The sequence below is a fragment of the Struthio camelus genome, chromosome 16, assembly GCF_040807025.1.
Source record: "Struthio camelus isolate bStrCam1 chromosome 16, bStrCam1.hap1, whole genome shotgun sequence".
NCBI classification, from domain to species: Eukaryota; Metazoa; Chordata; class Aves; order Struthioniformes; family Struthionidae; genus Struthio; species Struthio camelus.
In genome coordinates this window covers 12,407,404-12,425,203 of record NC_090957.1, presented here as the reverse complement: position 1 = coordinate 12,425,203, position 17,800 = coordinate 12,407,404, and the positions used below count along the sequence as shown (strand labels likewise).

The window sequence follows — 17,800 nt, the reverse complement described above, 5'->3', positions numbered from 1 at the left end:
GCTCTACCGACTGCAGCCCGGCTTGGAGCCGGCGAGGGAGCAGCCACGAGGCGAAGCGCCGCCCCGGGAGGCTGCAGGGCCCGGAGGAGCAGGGGGCCCGGGCAGACGGCCCAGGGCCCGGGCGGCTGCCGGGACATGAGGGAGCCAACGGCTCCCCGGGGCTGTCGCACTGCGGAGCCGGGGCCCGGCCGTCGCCTCGTGCCGCGGGTGAGGCCCTGGCGCCCCGCGGCCGCCATGACCGCCGTGTCACGAGCACCCCTGCGGCAAGGCCCGGCACGGCTGGGCCGCCGGCACAGGGCCGCAGGGCGCACGTCGTGAGGGCCCCCGCAGCCAGCCCTCCAGGCCGCTGCTGCGCCAGGCGGGTCGGGGTCGCGGTTCGGGCTTGGTTTCCGGGGGGGGGGACCCACCCTCCGTGCCGGGTGGTATCGCCCCTTTAAGGAACGAGCTTCGCGAGGCCGCGCCGCTCCGCCGCAGCCCGGGGAGGCTCTCGCGCCTCTCCCGCCCCAGGAGCAGGCGGGCTGGCGAGAGGGGAGGAGCCCTGCGGCGCGCGCGCGCCCCACGTGACCCCCTAGCGCGCATGCGGGGTCGCAGGGGAAAGGTCGGCAAGATGGCGGCGGCGGCGGGGAGGCGCTGCCGGCCCTAGCGGCTGCCGGGGCGCGGGGAGGCGGCGGCGGCGGCGATGTGGGGGGCGCTGCGGGGAGCGCGGCGGCCGCCCCTCTGCAGGGGCCTGAGCAAGGCGGCGGGGCCGCGGAGCGTCCGCCAGGTGCGGGAGGCCGAGGAGGCCGCCCCGGTGTTCCAGTACGTGGGGAAGGCGGCCGGGCGGAAGGACCGCGTCTTCGTGTGGGGCTTCTGCTACTCGGGCGCCCTGGGCGTCCCCAGCTTCGTGAAGCCGGACGCGGGCTGGAAGAAGCCGCGGCGGATCCAGCCGACGCCCTACCGGCTGGAGACGGAGGAGAAGGTGGGTCAGCCGCCGCCGCGGCCCTGCGGGCTCCGCTTTGGCGCAGGCCCCGGCGGGGGACCCGGCCTCAGTCCGGCGGCTCGGAGGGCGGGGCGCCTCCCCCGTGTGTTGGAAGGGGCCGAGGGCCTCTGTTGGCGCGACAGGGTACGGCCAGGGGCGTTTCTAAAGCACGAGGGCGACTTGGCTGTCCGAATCAGTTCGTCTGGATGGGTTTCTCCTCCTTTCACCTCTGAAAAGCACTAAGTCATCGAATTTAATGATATTACCGTGATTTTTTTTCCTTGATATGGTTGCGTTCATCAGGAGGTCTTTTGGTATAACTGTGTATTTTGGTAGCAGGCAGCTTGGAACATATGTGCAGTCTCTTGTCGGTCATCAGTGGGGAGATTAACTATCAGAGAAACAGATCTCTATATATTCAGTTGCTTTCCTAACTGCTTTCACCCCAAAGGAATTAGAAGTGCATGCTGAAAGCGATGTTGTTAGTTTTTCTCTTCTGCTTGTTTCAAACATCATGCTCTGCTGTTCAACTCGAAGAAGTTATCCTGGACTTTATTAAGCGGACCGATAGTAAGATGGGAAAGTTCTTCCCTTTTATCCCTTTTTTTTTTTTAATCTGCTGCTTCAGTGGATCAGTAAATAGGTCTTACTGTTGTGTCTGAATGGGTCCAAAATACAAAATAATCCAGAGTAGATTGAAGATGTACACTTACAAAAAAAACCAACCCAAGGCAGTAATGTCAAACTTGTGTTTAGGCTGTTGTGCTTATCACTAAAGAATGTTTATGATCATTTTTATAAAGATGCTACTTAGTTATGAGTTTAGGCTGAATTTGGATGTGGTCTAAATAAGGATAAACGTCAATGAACAAATAATGTGGCGTAGGACTCAATTTTCTAAGCAGTAGTTTGTGACTGTACGCCCTGTGTGCTGTTGTTTAATTATTATTATTTATTGTTTACCTTCAAAGATATCCTCTGCTGCCTGTGGTTACGGATTCACACTGCTGTCCTCTAATACCGCTGACATTACCAAAGTATGGGGCATGGGCCTGAACAAGGATTCCCAGCTTGGATTTCAGAGAAGCATGCGAGATCAAAGTAAGGATTGAGGTGTTGTAAGGACTTACAAGGTGGCACTGCAGGATGCGTGTGGTGTGGGAAACTTTGGGTTAGGAGATAGGAAAGTATACAAGAAGCTTTGGTACAGGTTGTGGATCTGGCTCTTTTTCTTTTTCTTTTTTTTTTTTTTTGATAATCTTTTTCAGAACTTGGTTATGTTTATGTGGTGTGTAAGTATGTGGTCCAGACATGCTTCTCTTCTATGCGCTGCACTTGTGCTCTTCTCCAGATGTAGCTGCAATAGAAACAACAGAAATTTTGCAAATGTGTTTGTTGATATGGTGATGCTTTGACTGTATAGAGTTTGCTACTGGACAACATCCTGGACAGGTTAATAAAGTGGTTTTGGTTTGATGATAATGCCCTCTTCTTTTGCCTTCACATCTGTAACTAACTTCTTCTCCCACAGAAATCTGTTGATACAGTTGTTTCAGGTTGTCATACACATTTCAGAACAGGTTTTCTGTGCTGGAAACTGTCACTTTCCACCTAAGGCAGATAGGACAATAGGAACTTAATTCCCTTATAGAATTCTTGTCTCCAGCTGTAAAGAAAACTTGTTATGTTTTGAAAAGTTGCTTCCCTAACCACTTAGGGAAGACTATGTTAAAAACAGTTTTTCCCCTCTGTAGGGGAAGAGTGTAATCCACTAAGGTATAGTGTATCTGGTACAGGCCAAAGAAGCAGCTTTGCGGAGAACCAAAAGAAAATTACTGCTGCTGTGCAGAATGCTGCAGTTTATAGTGGTGCTATTGTGCATTGCTGCTAGAATGCTGTATAGATTTCCAGGGGTTTGTGTGTGCAGCGAGTGTGTGTGTGTACTTAAACAGCAGCTGCACAGAAGCCTCCCTTTGTTTTGTTTCCTTTTAGTTTTAAAGGTTTGATTTCTTAGCTCTCTTATTTCTATAACTACTGATGTCTCAGGAGCGTTCTGTCTTTTTCTTGACCTACAAATCTAGTTTTGCCAGAGAATCTGAAAAGAGGTTAACGATTATGCAGTTCAAATTCTTGGAAGCGAGGGAGCATACAGTGCTCTGTGCAGTCTATTGAAAGTGGTGAGCTAATCAGTGGGATTGCTACTGCTTCATATTTTACTTCCCACAAGCAAGCATCTTGTTGGGCATGAAGCTTGTTAATCAGTTTTGCAGTCTCATTTTGTTATCTGCTAGTTATAACACTGTGTGCCCTCCAGATGATTTTTTTTCTGGGGAATTTACAGCCTCCTGACTTGTAGATAACTGTGTTTCATCCTCTAATCTCAGCTGTTTCTAAGCTAGACTACTAGTAGTTCTCTTATACTTCCCTACCTTAGCCACATTGTCTTTTTTTTTTTTTTCCTCTCTCCTCTAAAATCCTTCTGATACAATCTGTGATGATATGATTGAGTTCAGTACCACAGACCTCAGCACCTTGTTTGGCTGTAATGTAAGGAACAGAGGGGGAGAGAGAGAGAGAGGAAAGAGGTTTTTGTGTTGTGCCTTCTAGGTCTCTTCAGACAGATCTAAACTTTACTGCCTTTCAGTTCCTGCCGTATTGCATTGCAAGCTCACACTGTTTGCAGTTGTGATGCATGTCTTCACAGCAAGTAGTGTCCTACTATAAAAGGGACTGTGCCGGCTTTCTTGTTCTCACTGTCTCCAATTGAAAACTGATTAAAGTACTACTACGTGTGAGCAGAATACTGCTTTGGGTCCTCTGGGATTTGCTTTCAGTTGCTGTAGTGGCTTTCTTTGATTATACATATAAAAGCTCTTCATCTCTCCTTAACCTTTTGCCTAGTGCTAATTGTGTTTTGCTGGTTTTCCCCCCTGACCCCTGTTGACCCTAACTGATTGCATATTCTTTTTGTGTTACTAAATCTTTTTTTTAGCACAGCCTGTCATTTTCTTTCCTAAATCTTAGATCTCTGATCTCTTGTGGAGCTGTGCTAGTTTGTTTCTTGCATTCCCTTTCTGAGTTGGCCTTTAATCTACTGTTCCTTAAAGATGACGTTCTAAGACTTTTTGTTCACCTTTCATGTTGTCTTTTTGTGATTATTTGCTGTTGTACTTTGTTTGCCAAATCCCCGGTTCCACAGAGCGGTTAAGTTTGTGCTTAGCACTAAGCTTCCTAGTCATCCAGCCTTATTCACCAAAGTAGTTGAAGGTATGATGAAAGCCTAGGTTTCTCGCTTCTGGCCTCCTGAAGCCTTAATACCATGCAGCCCCTGGGTACAGTGGATTTTTGGCTATGTGGCTATGCGGTGATTGCGGGTTTCAAGCATCACTGTTATTTTTGGTCTGTTTTGTCTGTTCCTCCCCATGATGAATCCCAGCCACCCTTTTACTTGGGCTAGTGTCCCTGCTTTCTAAAATATGTCTGCTGCTTAAACAAAATAGGAATCAATGTGTACAACCTAACCTGCAACATATGATTACTCTGTGTTGTGGAAGATAACTGACTTTAACTTCTCTCTCTCTTTTTTAAGCTAAAGGCTACGAATATGTCTTGGAACCGTCTCCAGTTGCATTACCGCTGGAGAAGCCGCAGCAGACTCGGGTCTTGCAGGTGTCCTGCGGGAGAGCCCATTCCTTGATCCTGACAGATAGTGAAGGAGGTATAGTATCCCTTTTGCTGGTGACAAGGGACACCTGAATCTATGCTTTCATGAAAAAGCTGAAAAAGGTTGTTTTCTCTCCTTTAAAACTGGACACCAGACTGGCTGGCTGTACTGTAAATGGGATGCAGGTAACTGTTAGTCCCTGTACGATTGCTCCCAGGAGGGAGAGCCGTGAGCTGACAACTCTGCCTTGAGCTCTGTGTTCCGTTTGGCTCCAGCTGCAAATGTGTTGGAAGCTTTTTCACTGCTAGTATTGAAAAATACGGTTTGTTTATCTAGCCCCAGGCCTTGTTTAAGTGTAGGCTATTTGTCTTGTTCAGTCAGATCTGTTTTTGAATTCTGTTATGGATGGCTATGCCAATACTTCTGTGTTATTTTCCCCGTGAAGCCCCAGAGTGCAGCATTTATAAAAGCAGTGAGTTAATAAGCCTTTATACAGAAGAACCTCTTTGTGAATTGGCTCATGACTTTGCTGGGAATTCTCTGGTGCAGAGGTTTCAGTGCTGTACTGAGCTGTCTAGCGTTGCTTATCACTGGGTGAGCTGGTTGGTTGGTTGATTTAATGCTCCTGTGGGAACGCTGATCTATTTCTGAGTCTCCTTGGCAACGGCAGGATGAACTAGGCAGTTACCGAGAAGCAGCCAATGGGCTCCAGGTACTGCTACAGTGCCTGCAACACTGTCGCCTTGTTATTGTTGCCTAAAATGGATTCCCTCACTTGAATTTAAGTGGACTTGATTGAAGAAAGCTTAGGTCCTGTTTTACAGGACTATGTTCAACCTTTCGTTCCAAGGACCTCATGAAAATATTTGGTGTACCTGCACGGGGACTCCTACGAGGTTAGACACTAATCAGACTAGAGCATTTTATCACTGTTTTTCAGTCTTCAGCATGGGGAACAACTCTTATGGACAGTGTGGCAGGAAAGTTGTTGAAGATGAAATTTACAGGTGAGACTCCGAAGAATCCATACCTTCTTAAGAAAAATACTGTTGCATGAAAGCAATCCTTCAGAGCAGCCTGGAAGAGGGAAAAATATGATGGTAAAAAGATACTGTTTAAGATTAAGGAGCCTGAAAACAAACTTCTATGCTGCAGGCATCATGTAAGGGGTCTGGCTTTAAACCTAAGCAAGGCGCAAGCATTTTTCTGGCCATGCTCCCAAAATACAAAAAGGCATCAACATCAAAGGCGACTGTTTTCACAGAGCATAGTAAGCAAACCCAACCTTCATGAATAGCCTGAGATAATCAGCAGTAGTGGTCACTCTTTCTCCCCTTAGCCTTTCAGAGGGGGTGTGCGAGTGCTGTTTATAAGGGTGGTTTAGAAATGCCATTTAATCATGAAAGAGGTGTTGTGCTGAATCTGTTTTCCTACCTTTGAATATGTAAGTGAGAGAAAACATTTATAATAATGCTTTTCCTTTACAGGGTTTCATGGGCCACACCAGAGCAAGTTTTTTAAAATGCTCTATAAGACAGCAGTGATATAAGCGGAGAATGGGAATAATATGTTGAAAGTTGCTGGTTCTCTGATAGGGCCTAAACAGAACTTGATTGCTGTGTGAACATACTATGTGTGATTCACAAGACTTGGAACCTGTAAAGTATAAGAAAATACCTGTAATTTAACTGGTTCTTTTTCATCTTTATGATGAAGTTAGTCATTGGGTTGTGCAGAATTTATATTTCTATGAACGAATGAAGCGGATACTAACATTATTCTGTTTGTTCTTTGGGATTTAAATTGGTGTGGTCAGCTGGCTCGTCAGTGTTTTCAGGGGCTATTCAGTTTTCTATTATGCGTTACTGCTTTTCTCAGTGGATGTTTGTGGTGCTGCTGTACCCTGCCTCACTATGTGTTTTTTTTCTTTGTGAAATGACAAACAGAAAGATTTCTAGTTAAGCGCAGTGTTTTAGATAGGTGATGCAGTATTATTTATTATGCAAAAACATATTATGTTATGCAACGTGTTTCAGTTGCAGTCCTCTAAAACCCTTTGTGTTGCTTTTTCTCTTTCTGGCCATTATTGATGGTGTCCAGTGAAAGCCATGTAATTCACCAGCTGAAGGATTTTGACAGCAGAGTTGTCCAGGTAAGAACACCTTCTGAATCTAATTAAAAAGAAAATCAGGATACAGATCACTTAGTTGAAGTCTTTTGAAAGGAGGAGTGATCTACTCTATGGTTGCTTATATAAAGCACGAGATTGCGTTGTGTTTCATGGCTTTGCCAAGTAGTCGCAACTGGCAGTGCAGGGGGATTTGATGGGAATGCCAGGGCAGCATTTGCTCGATCGATTTCCTAGCTAACACCTGCGTGCCAGAGAGGTCGTTCTGACATGCCATCTTTTCCTGTCTCGCTCTCTTGCTCTTGTTCCCCTCGGGCACTTTTCTCTCACTTTGGAACTGTTTCATTTTGAATTTTGTCTGTCTCGTTTCAAAAGTGGGCTATTGAAAGCGTCCACTTAGACTGCCTAGCGCTTCTGTAAGCTAAGCTTCTGGGAGAGCAAGGAACTAGAGAGCAGCTTAAATGCCAGTGGTTCTGCACACAGCTGCAGTATTCCCATGCACAGGAGCAGTTTGCTAGTGTTTCTGTGCCACTAGAGCAGTACTGTGTGTGTGTAAGCGTTGCTCCGGTTCCATGCAGTATCCTAGAAAGCAAGGGTCACTGAGCTAGGCCGGTGGGGCGAGAGAGTTTGAAAGTAGGCTCCTAAACTTCAGTTTAGACTTTTCATGGCAGTTTTTTAAGGGGATTGAACAATTGAGGCCTGTCCTTACCTTGATGAAAGCAGTTTAGTGCTTAATATTCTTGGATCATCCCTCTCGTAACTTGTGTGTTAAATCCCTTTAATCTCTGGTTAACTGTTAGGCTCTGCTTTTGAAAAGTTTGGCTTTAATTTCTGCCGAGCGTGTGGTAGACATGGAAGTTCAGCATAAATGTCAGTTTGAGAACAGACGTGTTCCTAGAGCTCTTGCATGGCAAGGAATCAATAGCAGTTTGTAGCTGGCAGTGAGAGCCGCGTGCTAGCACTCTGGGAAGGGAGATCTTATTTACTCTTTGCTGTTTTGTTATGTTGGGCTGCCGAATTGAGTTTTTTGTTAACTAGGCTTTGTTCTGGATCTCAGAACAAATCAAGTGCAGCATTGCTTTCCAGAAAGAAAATTCTAGTTTCTTGTGTTGTATCATGCTGCTATTAGCCTTACCCGTGGTGCGGAGAGCCATTTGATCTAGAGGGAAGGGTCAAAACTGAGTTGATAGGTGTAGTAGAGGTTCATTATTCAATTTGTCTGCCAGTAATGTGTCATTACATCGATTCTGAATGTGTGATCTTTCTTGACCAGCTCTGGCTTCTCATTTGTGTGCAGGTTGTGTGTGGGCAGGACCACAGTCTGTTTAGAACAAAGAAAGGTGCAGTATATGCATGTGGATGGGGAGCTGATGGACAAACAGGTAGGAGCTCAGCTAAACTTTGCTTTCTGTGAATTAATAACTATAGCAAGCTGTCCTAATTCAGAGCCTGTGATAAAACTTTTCTTGCACATGTGGACAGAAAGGGGCTAGTATGTTTCCAGCTGCATACAGATGTTCTCGACGCTCTTGCGTAGCTGAACTGAGACAATCGGTTCCTTTTTTAGAGGAGCTTTAGGATGCCTTGCTGGCAATCCGAGCATGCGATCTGAGGAGAACGTGACCTTGTTTACCGTTTGAGGCTTGTGAGGGGATGTCTGGGTGGCATGTGAAAGTAAGTTTCTCTGTTCTGTACAGACTTTGCTTTCTTGATTCTCTTGTTTCAGGGTCCCTTTTGCTTCCATCTTCTTTTGAACTGACAAAGATCTTTGACTGCTATTGCTGTGTTAGCATGGGATCTTTTGCCAGGCCCCTGTTCTGCTGTTAGATGACTTCCTCTGAGCCCTTCCTACTGTTTATTCCTTCTGTCCCTGAAGCTCGGTTCTTCCTCTGGTTCTCTTGTGTGGATGTACTGCAGACTAGTGGTTCTCTTGTATTTTGTCATCTTCATTCTGGCCTCTTGTTCAGGCAGCTGTTTGTCGTGTAATGTGTTTGTTTCCAGTATCTCTTGCCACTTCACCTGCTGTTCTCTAAATAGCTTGTGAAGTGTGCTGTAACTTATGGCTCTCCTTGCAGAAGACATGATACAGCCAGTTTGTGAAACTTCACTTCTGTCAGGGTGCCTGCCTGGCTTGGGTTCTTCCTCTCTCAAACGCTTCGTCCATGCGGAAAAGAGAGATGTAGGCCTAGACTGTTTTCCAGCTGTGACTGTGTAAGGTTGCTGTTGATACTGCAGAGGGGTATCTTCTCTGCTTTGGCTAGCAGAACTGGTGTCTGCAGCTGTTTGTCCACTGAAGCTGGTCATTCGGATGTGAACAGAAAGATAGTTCTCTTGGAGTGAAAGCGTGAGTGGTTTATTACACAAAAGATGGTTCTGTGTAGGTGGTAGTTTACAGTATGACTAGAAAAAATGTCTTGATCACATCTCTCCTTTTTTCCTTTCAGGTCTCGGACACTACAATATCACCAGTGTTCCTACTAAGCTACATGGTGACATTGCTGGAGTAAACATTATTCAGGTCACTTCCTATGGGGACTGTTGTCTGGCTGTTTCAGATGCGGGAGACCTCTTTGGATGGGGAAACTCTGAATACCAGCAGTTGGCATCTGTCACAGACACCACACAGGTCAGCTGGCCGGGGAGTGAGTTCTTACATGTTTCAGTTCAGCTGCTGTGCGCAGAGTTAAAAATTACTGACTTCTCCCTGCTCTGAGTTCTTTTAACAGCAGTATGGTTCAATACAAGCCCCTAGCAGACTGTTGTTTTCCTTATGCTTACAAAGCCAACCTGTCTGAAATAGTTACATAGCTGTGGGGTAATGTATTTCCAGCTGTTGATAGGCAAAGGGTTGGACCGCTTCTCCCCAGTTTTAGTCTGTTATAAAAGAAGCGTACCCCCTCTGCCCTCTTTCCCTCAGCCCATGGATTCTGAACGAAAGTGGAATCCAGCTTGAGTGCCTGTGCTGGTTTTGCGACAGGCATTAGACTCTTCAGCTGGGTAATCTAGGACTTCAGGTGGTCCTGCTTGGAGCAGGATGTTGGTCTAGATGACCTTTGCATTCCCTTCCAGCTAACGCTTGTTTGGTTCTTCTGTGGTTCCGCTTGGAGCGTGACAGAGTAAGGGCACCTTACCCTGTCCCCCATCCTAGAAGGCAGTTGATGATAAAAAGATGCCAGAACCATAGAATGAGAATTTTTGAATCTGAATTTGATATTGCCATTCACTTTCAATATCTCATTATTTTAAGGCAGAAGATAATTGTACTGATCAACTTCTGCTTGGGTACGAAGCTGTCTTTCAAAATAGCCAAATCCAGCAATTTCATAGCTTGATTTTCAGTGTTCCTTGTGGAACTCTCACAGAAAGTGGATTGCTTAACACTTGATGTGCAATACTTAGTGGGAAATTCTCCTTTGACGGTTTATAAACTGATTCTGTGGCATGACAGAAGCTCTCAGTGGCTTGTCTCCTCTTCTCCTATGGGAACAGTCCCAAAAGAATTTTGTTTTATGCTTTTTGAAACTCTGCTATATAAGTAGAGATTGCTCATACTGTGGACAGGTGCACTGGTAAAAGGTAATACTGTTTCTTGTAGTACTGTAATATTTTATATCCCTTTTCTAAGTCTTAGACTTCAGTGGGGAGGAAAGCTGAATGAAAGTACTGTAGGAGAAAGTACAAATGTTCCAAGAATCTCTGAGAAAGGATCTCACTTCTGGCTTTTCTGAATTCTAATGCATGTTTGCTAGAAACAGCAACCGTTTGTCATAGCTTCTTGGACACTTGCGATTGATATTCAAGGCATGAAAGGTGAATCACCCTTTTTTCAGGCAGTGACCTATAGGCTGGAGTATTGGACTGTTGTTTGCTAGTAGACCTGGGAGCTACAGTTTTGCCACTTATAAAATAAGAACAGAGAGCTCTTTTATAAGGCACTCCTAAGATCCCCAGAAAAGAAGAGAGACACTAAGCGTTGTAGTACTGATGTAATTAGGCAGATGGTCTCCTCTAGAATTAGTGTGGAAAATGGAGTCAGGGGGTTGATTAATACTCAGCTATTCTTGGTAGAAAGCTAAGAACAGACAATTGCATTAGTACAATTTTAGTAAAATATTTAACTTTGTTTTTCGTGTTACTTTTGATGTATCCTGAGCGTAGGGCTAATTACTGATTAGACTAGTAAGGGCTGAAGACAACAATTAGGTTAAGTAGTGTAGTAGCTTCCTGGCTGGGCATTTTTGGGGTTGGAGGGGTCTGAAGCAAGTTACTGGCATGTTTGCCAAAGCTGGAGTTTCAGGTACCGTATAGATAACGTCCAAACTTTGGAGTGGCTGAGCTGGATATTAGCTATGAAATCTGAGGTCAGTATTTACAAGTGTCAGGCTCTGTAGGTTAGTGTTGTGTTGAACTGTACCAATTAAGGAGAGATTTTCTTCCGTTTTTCCCCTGGTATGTTCAAGTAATGCCAACATAGAGCAAATTTTAGTGATCTTGTCCATTGTGAATACTTGCCAATGTATTGACTTACTGACTTACCTGTTCTGTCTGGCTTCCAGTGCCTGGGATATAAGCAGGTCTTAAGCACTTCCCGCTTTGTTGCCCTATATGAATTTCTTGTGTGTGTGGTGTGGTTCCTCCCCCCGCCCCAATCTTGGGAACTGCGTTCAATTATTCATGCAGTGCAGGATATGTGTGTTAAAAGTTCAGTGCATGTAAACTAAACAGAACTTGAACAAGTCAAAAACGTATATGTGGTTCCAGTTTATTAGTTTGTCTCTAAAGACTTGCTTTCAACCTTGTACAGGTAAATGTTCCCAGACACTTGCCATTCAAGATCGGGAAGATAAAGGAGGCTGCATGTGGAGGGACTGGCAATATTGTTTTAACTGGTGAGTGCACTTTTGCAATCTTCCTCTTTGTGAGGCCATGCGGTAGGTAGATCATAACGTATTTGATCAAGTGTCTTGTTTACTGGAAACAAAGGAGTACTGTCCGTACGACAAAGTCAGGACACAGAGAAAGCTGTAATTTAAGAAGGTGCAGGGAGAGGTATTTTCCTCAGCATATGTTTTTGGGAAGCTGTGTATGTTCCACTGTGATCACTTGTGCTCATAAGAGTCTTAACACTAGCAAGAACCAGAACGACATTGCTGCTTGCTGTTCTGTTCCCTTGTTTTCTCATCGCACAATGCATGTGTGGCCTGTAATGAGGATGGACATATGGAGGAAGTAAAGGAAATACTTGAGAAGAGCCCTTCAGACTTGAAATAAATTTGACATGTAAATAAATTTTGATTAAACGACCTGGAAATAGAGTGTTCTGAGAGCACTGAAACTTTGCTACAGGCTGCTTGTTGAATCTTTTGTTGGATCGTCAGTGGTCAGAGGAGCATGGCTTGAAAGTCGCCAAATAAAGGAGGGGTAGAATTTTAACTCCTGTGAGGAAGGATCCTCTTGAAGAAGAGGTTCGTGTATATGATGCAGTTGCTGTGATGACGAGGCACTTGAGCTTTTAGCATGAAGGAAGCTAGCAATCATAGCAATTTATTCTGTTTTATGCTAACTACTGCCTCTCCCAGGCACCCGACCAGGCAGAATGCCAGACAGAGCAACTAGCCTACCACTGGTTTGGCCATGCATCAAAGGGAAAAGCAATGATAAAACATTCAACCTCTGTCCATCAGAGTAATCTGAAGTATTTTGTCCAGCCCACAGTGCTGGCTTTTTTTCCCCCCAGGATAGTTCTGCCTGTGAAGCTTGATCTGCTTAAATGGATTGGGGGCAGGTGGAGAGGAAAGGAATTTGGATGGGAGTGTGTTGTTTGCTACTTTTAAATAATCAAAAAGTGCTAGACTGCTTTAGGAGAAGGAAAAATATCTGTTTGGATCTGGTTAACTCTTGGTGATGGTATGAATTTCACAAGCAGAGCCTTTCTTACAGAATGTGTTCTTATTGTAATGCAGAAGAAGGAAATGTTTTTGTCTGGGGATATGGAATTCTTGGGAAAGGACCAAACCTAATAGAAACAGCAATGCCAGAAATGATCCCACCCAGCCTCTTTGGCTGGTCGGACTTCAATCCGGACATCCGTGTTGCTCACGTTCGCTGTGGACTCAGCCAGTTTGCGGCACTTACAAGTAAGTTTCTAGTCCTGAGGTCATGGAGAAGTCATATCGCCCTATGAATTTGGCAGTCTTAAAAGCCTGTCTTTCATTTTTTAAACTTAAACCGCGCTGATGGGGTGCAGCCGGAGGGGACACTTAAAGATGTCAGCAAGAATTTAGGTGTTCTCTAAACCTAGGTACTGCTGTGATAAAATCTATTACGATGTGAATATATGGCTGTGTTACACAGTTTACATTCCAAAAATCACAGGTTTATTTAAGAAGGTGTGGCACCTCTATAACAAAACAGCTGTCTCAAACAGGAAATCCAGGAAGGTTTTTGCACTTACTTGTACAGAATAATTGTTAAGTCAGTTCCGCTTTAGAATCGTTGGGAATCCATGTGATAAATGGACAAACTACACAGAGTGTAAAGCAGAGGTAGATTGTCAGGGTTTCTGGGCCCTTCTGACCAACTCAGAAGCAATGAGAGCTGGGAAAACCTACACATTTGACATGCAGAGGACGTGATACTCCAGTATGTACACTGTGTATTTGATAGCATCCTTTAAAGGAAGTTTTGAATCTGGTCATTAAAGGTCATAAAAGGTCATTAAAAACGGGCAGTAGAGGGCAGCAGCACAGGAAACCCATGTAACTGACAGCAAAAGTAATACTTTACCAATGATAGCTGCCAGTAGCCAACGTCCTTGGTCCTTATTGAGAAGGTAGTATACATGACACTGTCAGTCTGGTTAGAGGGTGCTTCTAACTGGTCTCCCTTTGTTATTGAGGAAACATTGCAAACTGTATTCCAGTTAAATTGTACTTCTGCTATTGGATTGTTTTGGTTGTCTCTCTGCTATGGGGCTTATTTGAATACTTCTGAGAGCTCCATGTTTTGCTGAGGGGCTTAAAAGAAGTGGTCTCTCTCCGGCTCCAGAGAACACAAGTTTTCTTGTTTTGTTTTCCTCAGTTATTGTTAGAAGGTCACTTCTGTCAGGCAGCTGAATAAGCCATGCCCAAGTGATGGCTAGGGACAAATTTCACCGCCTTGCTTACCCTGTTTGCTGTGCTGATAGCTGATACGGGTCAACTATAATTGTCTTAGCTTCCAACACAAATGATTCACTTCACTACTTCCTTCGACTCAAATTCCAGAGTAAAAGCTGTAAAAGGGGGAAGCAGAGAGTTGTGCCTAGAATTTGCTTTCCTGCTCATTAGGCATCATTTTCCCCATGCGCAAATTCGTTTATTGTATTTGGAGCTAAACTTGGTGGCTTTCATGCTGCATACATAATCCTTTATACTCCCCAGAAGCCCTGTAGCCACACTTGCCAGCGCTGCAAATAGAAATACTGAAATACTACATTTTTAATGACCCTGCCCTGGTTCTCTTTTTTCTCTTCTTTTTTTTCTTCTCTTTTTTTTTTTTTTTTTCCTCCCCCTCTACAGACAGAGGAGAACTCTTTGTATGGGGCAAGAATCTAAGAGGGTGCCTGGGAATTGGAAGATTGGAAGACCAGTATTTCCCATGGAGGGTAAGGACAGTGACATTAAGGCAAGAGTATATTCTTTAGCTAGCCTTTGTTATCACCAGGGCAAGAAACCTCCTTTGCTGCCTATTTCTGGTGAGTAACTTTCTGGTGGTGAAAGTGGAAGTAAAATGACTATATAACTGCTTTCCTCACCAGAGATCCTGGCCTGTATAGCATAGCCTATTCAGGGGTGGAGGTGTTCTGTAAATTCTTGTGTCGTCTTGTTCAGTACAATTTCAGATTCAAAAGCCAAAGCTGGTGCCATGCCATCATTCCTGAACAGTTCTCAGTTGCCTGTTGTCCCCAGTCTTCTACCTGCTACCCTTTACTGTTTCTTTCCTCCCCCTCTAGCCTGCGTTTCACTAAGAAAACAGCTGGTATTGGTCATCTGTGACCCGTAAGAGTTGAGTTGCACACTTAAATTAGGTGAACACTTCAGTCATGGTGGTCAGACCATTGTGAAGCGGGCCCATGTAGCAGTGGGCTGCCTTTCCCTGCTCCTTTTGCAACTCAAATGGCTTTGGTGGTGGGTCACCAGACTGGTTGCGTATAGTTACAGTAGGCGAAACTTAGCCACTGAGCTGTTTTCATGGCTCTTTCGCAATGCTTCAGGTTCCACTCCCTTCTCTGATGGCTTTGAGAGCCAGACTCTGTGGGTGTAGAAAAGTGTTTGGCTCTAGATTTCAGCACTCAGCTTAGCAGATGTTCCCAGTTTCCTCCAAGGCCAAGTAGGAAAGGAGGCAGGCGGTCAGTTGGACCACCCTGGAGTCCTCTTCTGTGCGTCTGAACTTTCAGTTTCTTTGACATGCTCTCTTCTGCTTTTAAAAAAGAACAAAAAAGACCAGTTCTTTTTTGAATTAGGTAAATGAGGAGCATTTACCTAAAATCACACTGCTATGGCCGAATGGTTTCTCTTCGGATTCACCATGCATGGCACAGCTGGGTTTTCCTGAGAGCGAACAGCGGGGGGTATGTTCCCTCTAACGGTCAACTTCTGTCTGGCATTACACTACAGCAGTGTATCAAAACGAGCAGCTACCAGACTCCTTGTCTTTAACCTTTGACTCTAGAGCAAGCCATCTCTACCCTGTCTTAGGCTTCAGTAAGAACTTAAGTCTTGCCATTTGTAGCCTCTGCTTCCCTTCAGTTTGAAGTTAACTTTAAGTGAAAAAGCTGTAATTACACTAGTGAGTGTGCTGAGTCTGCTTATCATCGAAGGAAAAGCTGCCTTTGGACACAGACAAAACCACAACTATGCTCTGCCTGTCCTTACTGTGAGAGAAGAAGCTAATCCTTGTGCTTGGGCAGATCCTCTTCCTGTTGTCTGGATTATGCTCTGTTCAGTCATGCGGTTTCTACTGCTGAACAGATGGGCTGAAGCTACAGTCTCCTCGCTGTCTGCTGGTTAGTGTCCTTCAGAAAGCTTTATGTGCTTCTGTGAGGGGAGAAAGGGAATATTCTTCTAGTGTGCACATGGCATTTCACAGCTCAATGCACAAGCATCCCTGGTGCTGAATCTGGCTTTCTCTGGGTTTTCAAGATGGCACTTTGTTAGGTGAAAGTCTCTGCAAAAGGACCTGGCACGTCTGTTAAGTAGAGGAAGGATGAGAAATAACGAATGTCAGATGTAAAATGGCAGCTTGAGAAATAATCTACTCTTGTGTGTCTGATGCAGGTGACTGTACCCGGTGAGGTGGTGGATGTTGCATGTGGAGTTGATCATATGGTAAGCCTGGTTAAGTCTTTTACCTAGTAATATTGCTCAGCACTGTGCTTAGAAGATGGGGGAACTTGGTGGTGAGCTTCTTGGAAAGGAAGACTTGTTCCAAGGAACTGCGCAAGAAGTGACTGTGAGCAGAGGCAGCCTGGGTGCGTTGTCACCTCTGCATCATAGAAATGCTCCAGTCTGGCTGGCTGCAGGAGGAAGCGCTCTCCCTGAGGAGAGGAGGAATGCAGGGAGTGCTCTGGCTGGTTCACGATGGGCTCCTGAAGAATCTGAGGCCCAGACTCACAGAGGTGAGTCCCTCTGTGCAAAAGGATGCCAAATATATATCTCAGGGAAGACTGGAATGAGCCGAAATCTGTAGCACAGGACATTCATTTATGGACTGGCTCTGCCTGTCACCAGCTCTCTGCTGTCAATGTTGGACTGCGGCAAACTATTTCTCAAGGGAAAGCTTTTTAATTACTATTTTTTATTGTGGAGGGGAAGTTGCACTGGCTTTTGGAATCCAGCAGAGCTGTCCTTGACGTCTGCCACCAGCTGCGCTCTGCCCAGGGTGGTGTTCTGCGTGGATGCTGGATGCACAGCTAGTGGCCTGGAGGCAGAGAGTGTGCTCTCATCACAGATGTTTGCAGGCTCTCCACGTGGACTCTAAAGACTCTGAACACCAAAGGAACACATTTAAACTGGAAGAGTAAGAACTTGTCTGCAGGGGGAAGCTACTGTTAAATAAGACAGCACGGGAAGATAAATCGTGCGCCGTTTACGCTGCTGTTGCTGTGTGCACAGGTTGATAGACAGTGACAGTAGTGAATCTAACCTGTTTACGGACGTAGGTCGGAAACAAAGCTCCCTCTTAAAGACATGCGCAGCTGGTGCTCGGGCAGTGGAAATGAGCAGGGCTTTTTTCCTCATCAACTGCCTTTGTCTTTGTATGCTGATCACAAACCACTGCCCTTGATTTCTGGGAATCCCTGTGCTCTTCCCTGTCTTTGGCAGTATCGTGGCTCTCGGTCACAAAGAGCCCTTTTGAATTAGTCAGCCTTTTCTATAGTGCCTAAGCAGGAAAGGGCAAAAAGCAGAATTACAGCAAAGCCTTGTTTCTTGGTAGCTTCCTAGGAGAGAAGTTGTGGTAAGTGCATTTAGGACATAGTATCTAAAGGAGATGGGATCCAGCAACCACATGTATGTACTCTTGGTGTAGCAGCCGCTTAGCAAATCTCACGCCGAAGTGTGGGAAACTGTTTCCTGTGATGTACTGCAAACATCAGACGGAGTTGTATCTTCTCCCTCTCTGTGCTGGATACTTATACTATGTAAATTACTTTGGCAAAATCAAAGCTAATATGTTTTAAATAAAGTGATTATAAAGTCTTTATATCAGTCTTGAGTTTGACTTCACACACAAGCTGCTCGGTCTTGCCCTCTGCATTTAAATTTCAGTACACAGTGATGTGATAGGAAACCTCTTCTGCCAACTAAGACACCTCTGTGCTTGCAGGATTGATACTGTTGTAGGCATGGTATGTATCTGTGGTCCCTGAGGATGCCGCATACTCTCACCTTTTTGACTCCTTTAGCTGAATCTCTATCAATTCTGTTCTTATGTAATTAACAAAACTCAGGGCTAAGCTTTACCTAGGTGAAATATCTCTTGGAGGGCTTTGCAAAAAATACAGGAAAGG

At 45.2% G+C, this 17,800-nt stretch overlaps 1 protein-coding gene across 2 annotated transcripts; it reads left to right on the top strand.

Moving 5' to 3' along the window:
* The first annotated feature begins 587 nt into the window (after positions 1-587).
* On the top strand, positions 588-17,493 carry RCC1L (RCC1 like). 2 transcript variants are annotated; one of them, XM_068910360.1, is made up of 11 exons: positions 588-958; positions 1,930-2,059; positions 4,548-4,676; positions 5,563-5,629; positions 6,723-6,774; positions 8,048-8,132; positions 9,195-9,376; positions 11,555-11,639; positions 12,714-12,887; positions 14,310-14,395; positions 16,068-17,493. In XM_068910360.1, exons 1-11 carry the CDS (start codon positions 680-682, stop codon positions 16,143-16,145), a joined length of 1,347 nt encoding a protein of 448 aa, XP_068766461.1. In that variant the 5' UTR covers positions 588-679; the 3' UTR covers positions 16,146-17,493. The 2 variants fall into 2 exon arrangements, 1 of the variants encoding a protein (XP_068766461.1); XR_011134947.1 differs by having other exon boundaries at positions 659-958; positions 12,691-12,887.
* Positions 17,494-17,800: the final 307 nt, after the last annotated feature.

Bases quoted from the DNA above. Each gene is read 5' to 3' on its own strand.
- RCC1L (XM_068910360.1), top strand. From the start codon at position 680: ATGTGGGGGGCGCTGCGGGGAGCGCGGCGGCCGCCCCTCTGCAGGGGC. The intron at 6,775-8,047 runs GTAAGAACACCT...ATTTGTGTGCAG, and splicing joins TTGACAGCAGAGTTGTCCAG to GTTGTGTGTGGGCAGGACCA. The intron at 9,377-11,554 runs GTCAGCTGGCCG...AACCTTGTACAG, and splicing joins CTGTCACAGACACCACACAG to GTAAATGTTCCCAGACACTT.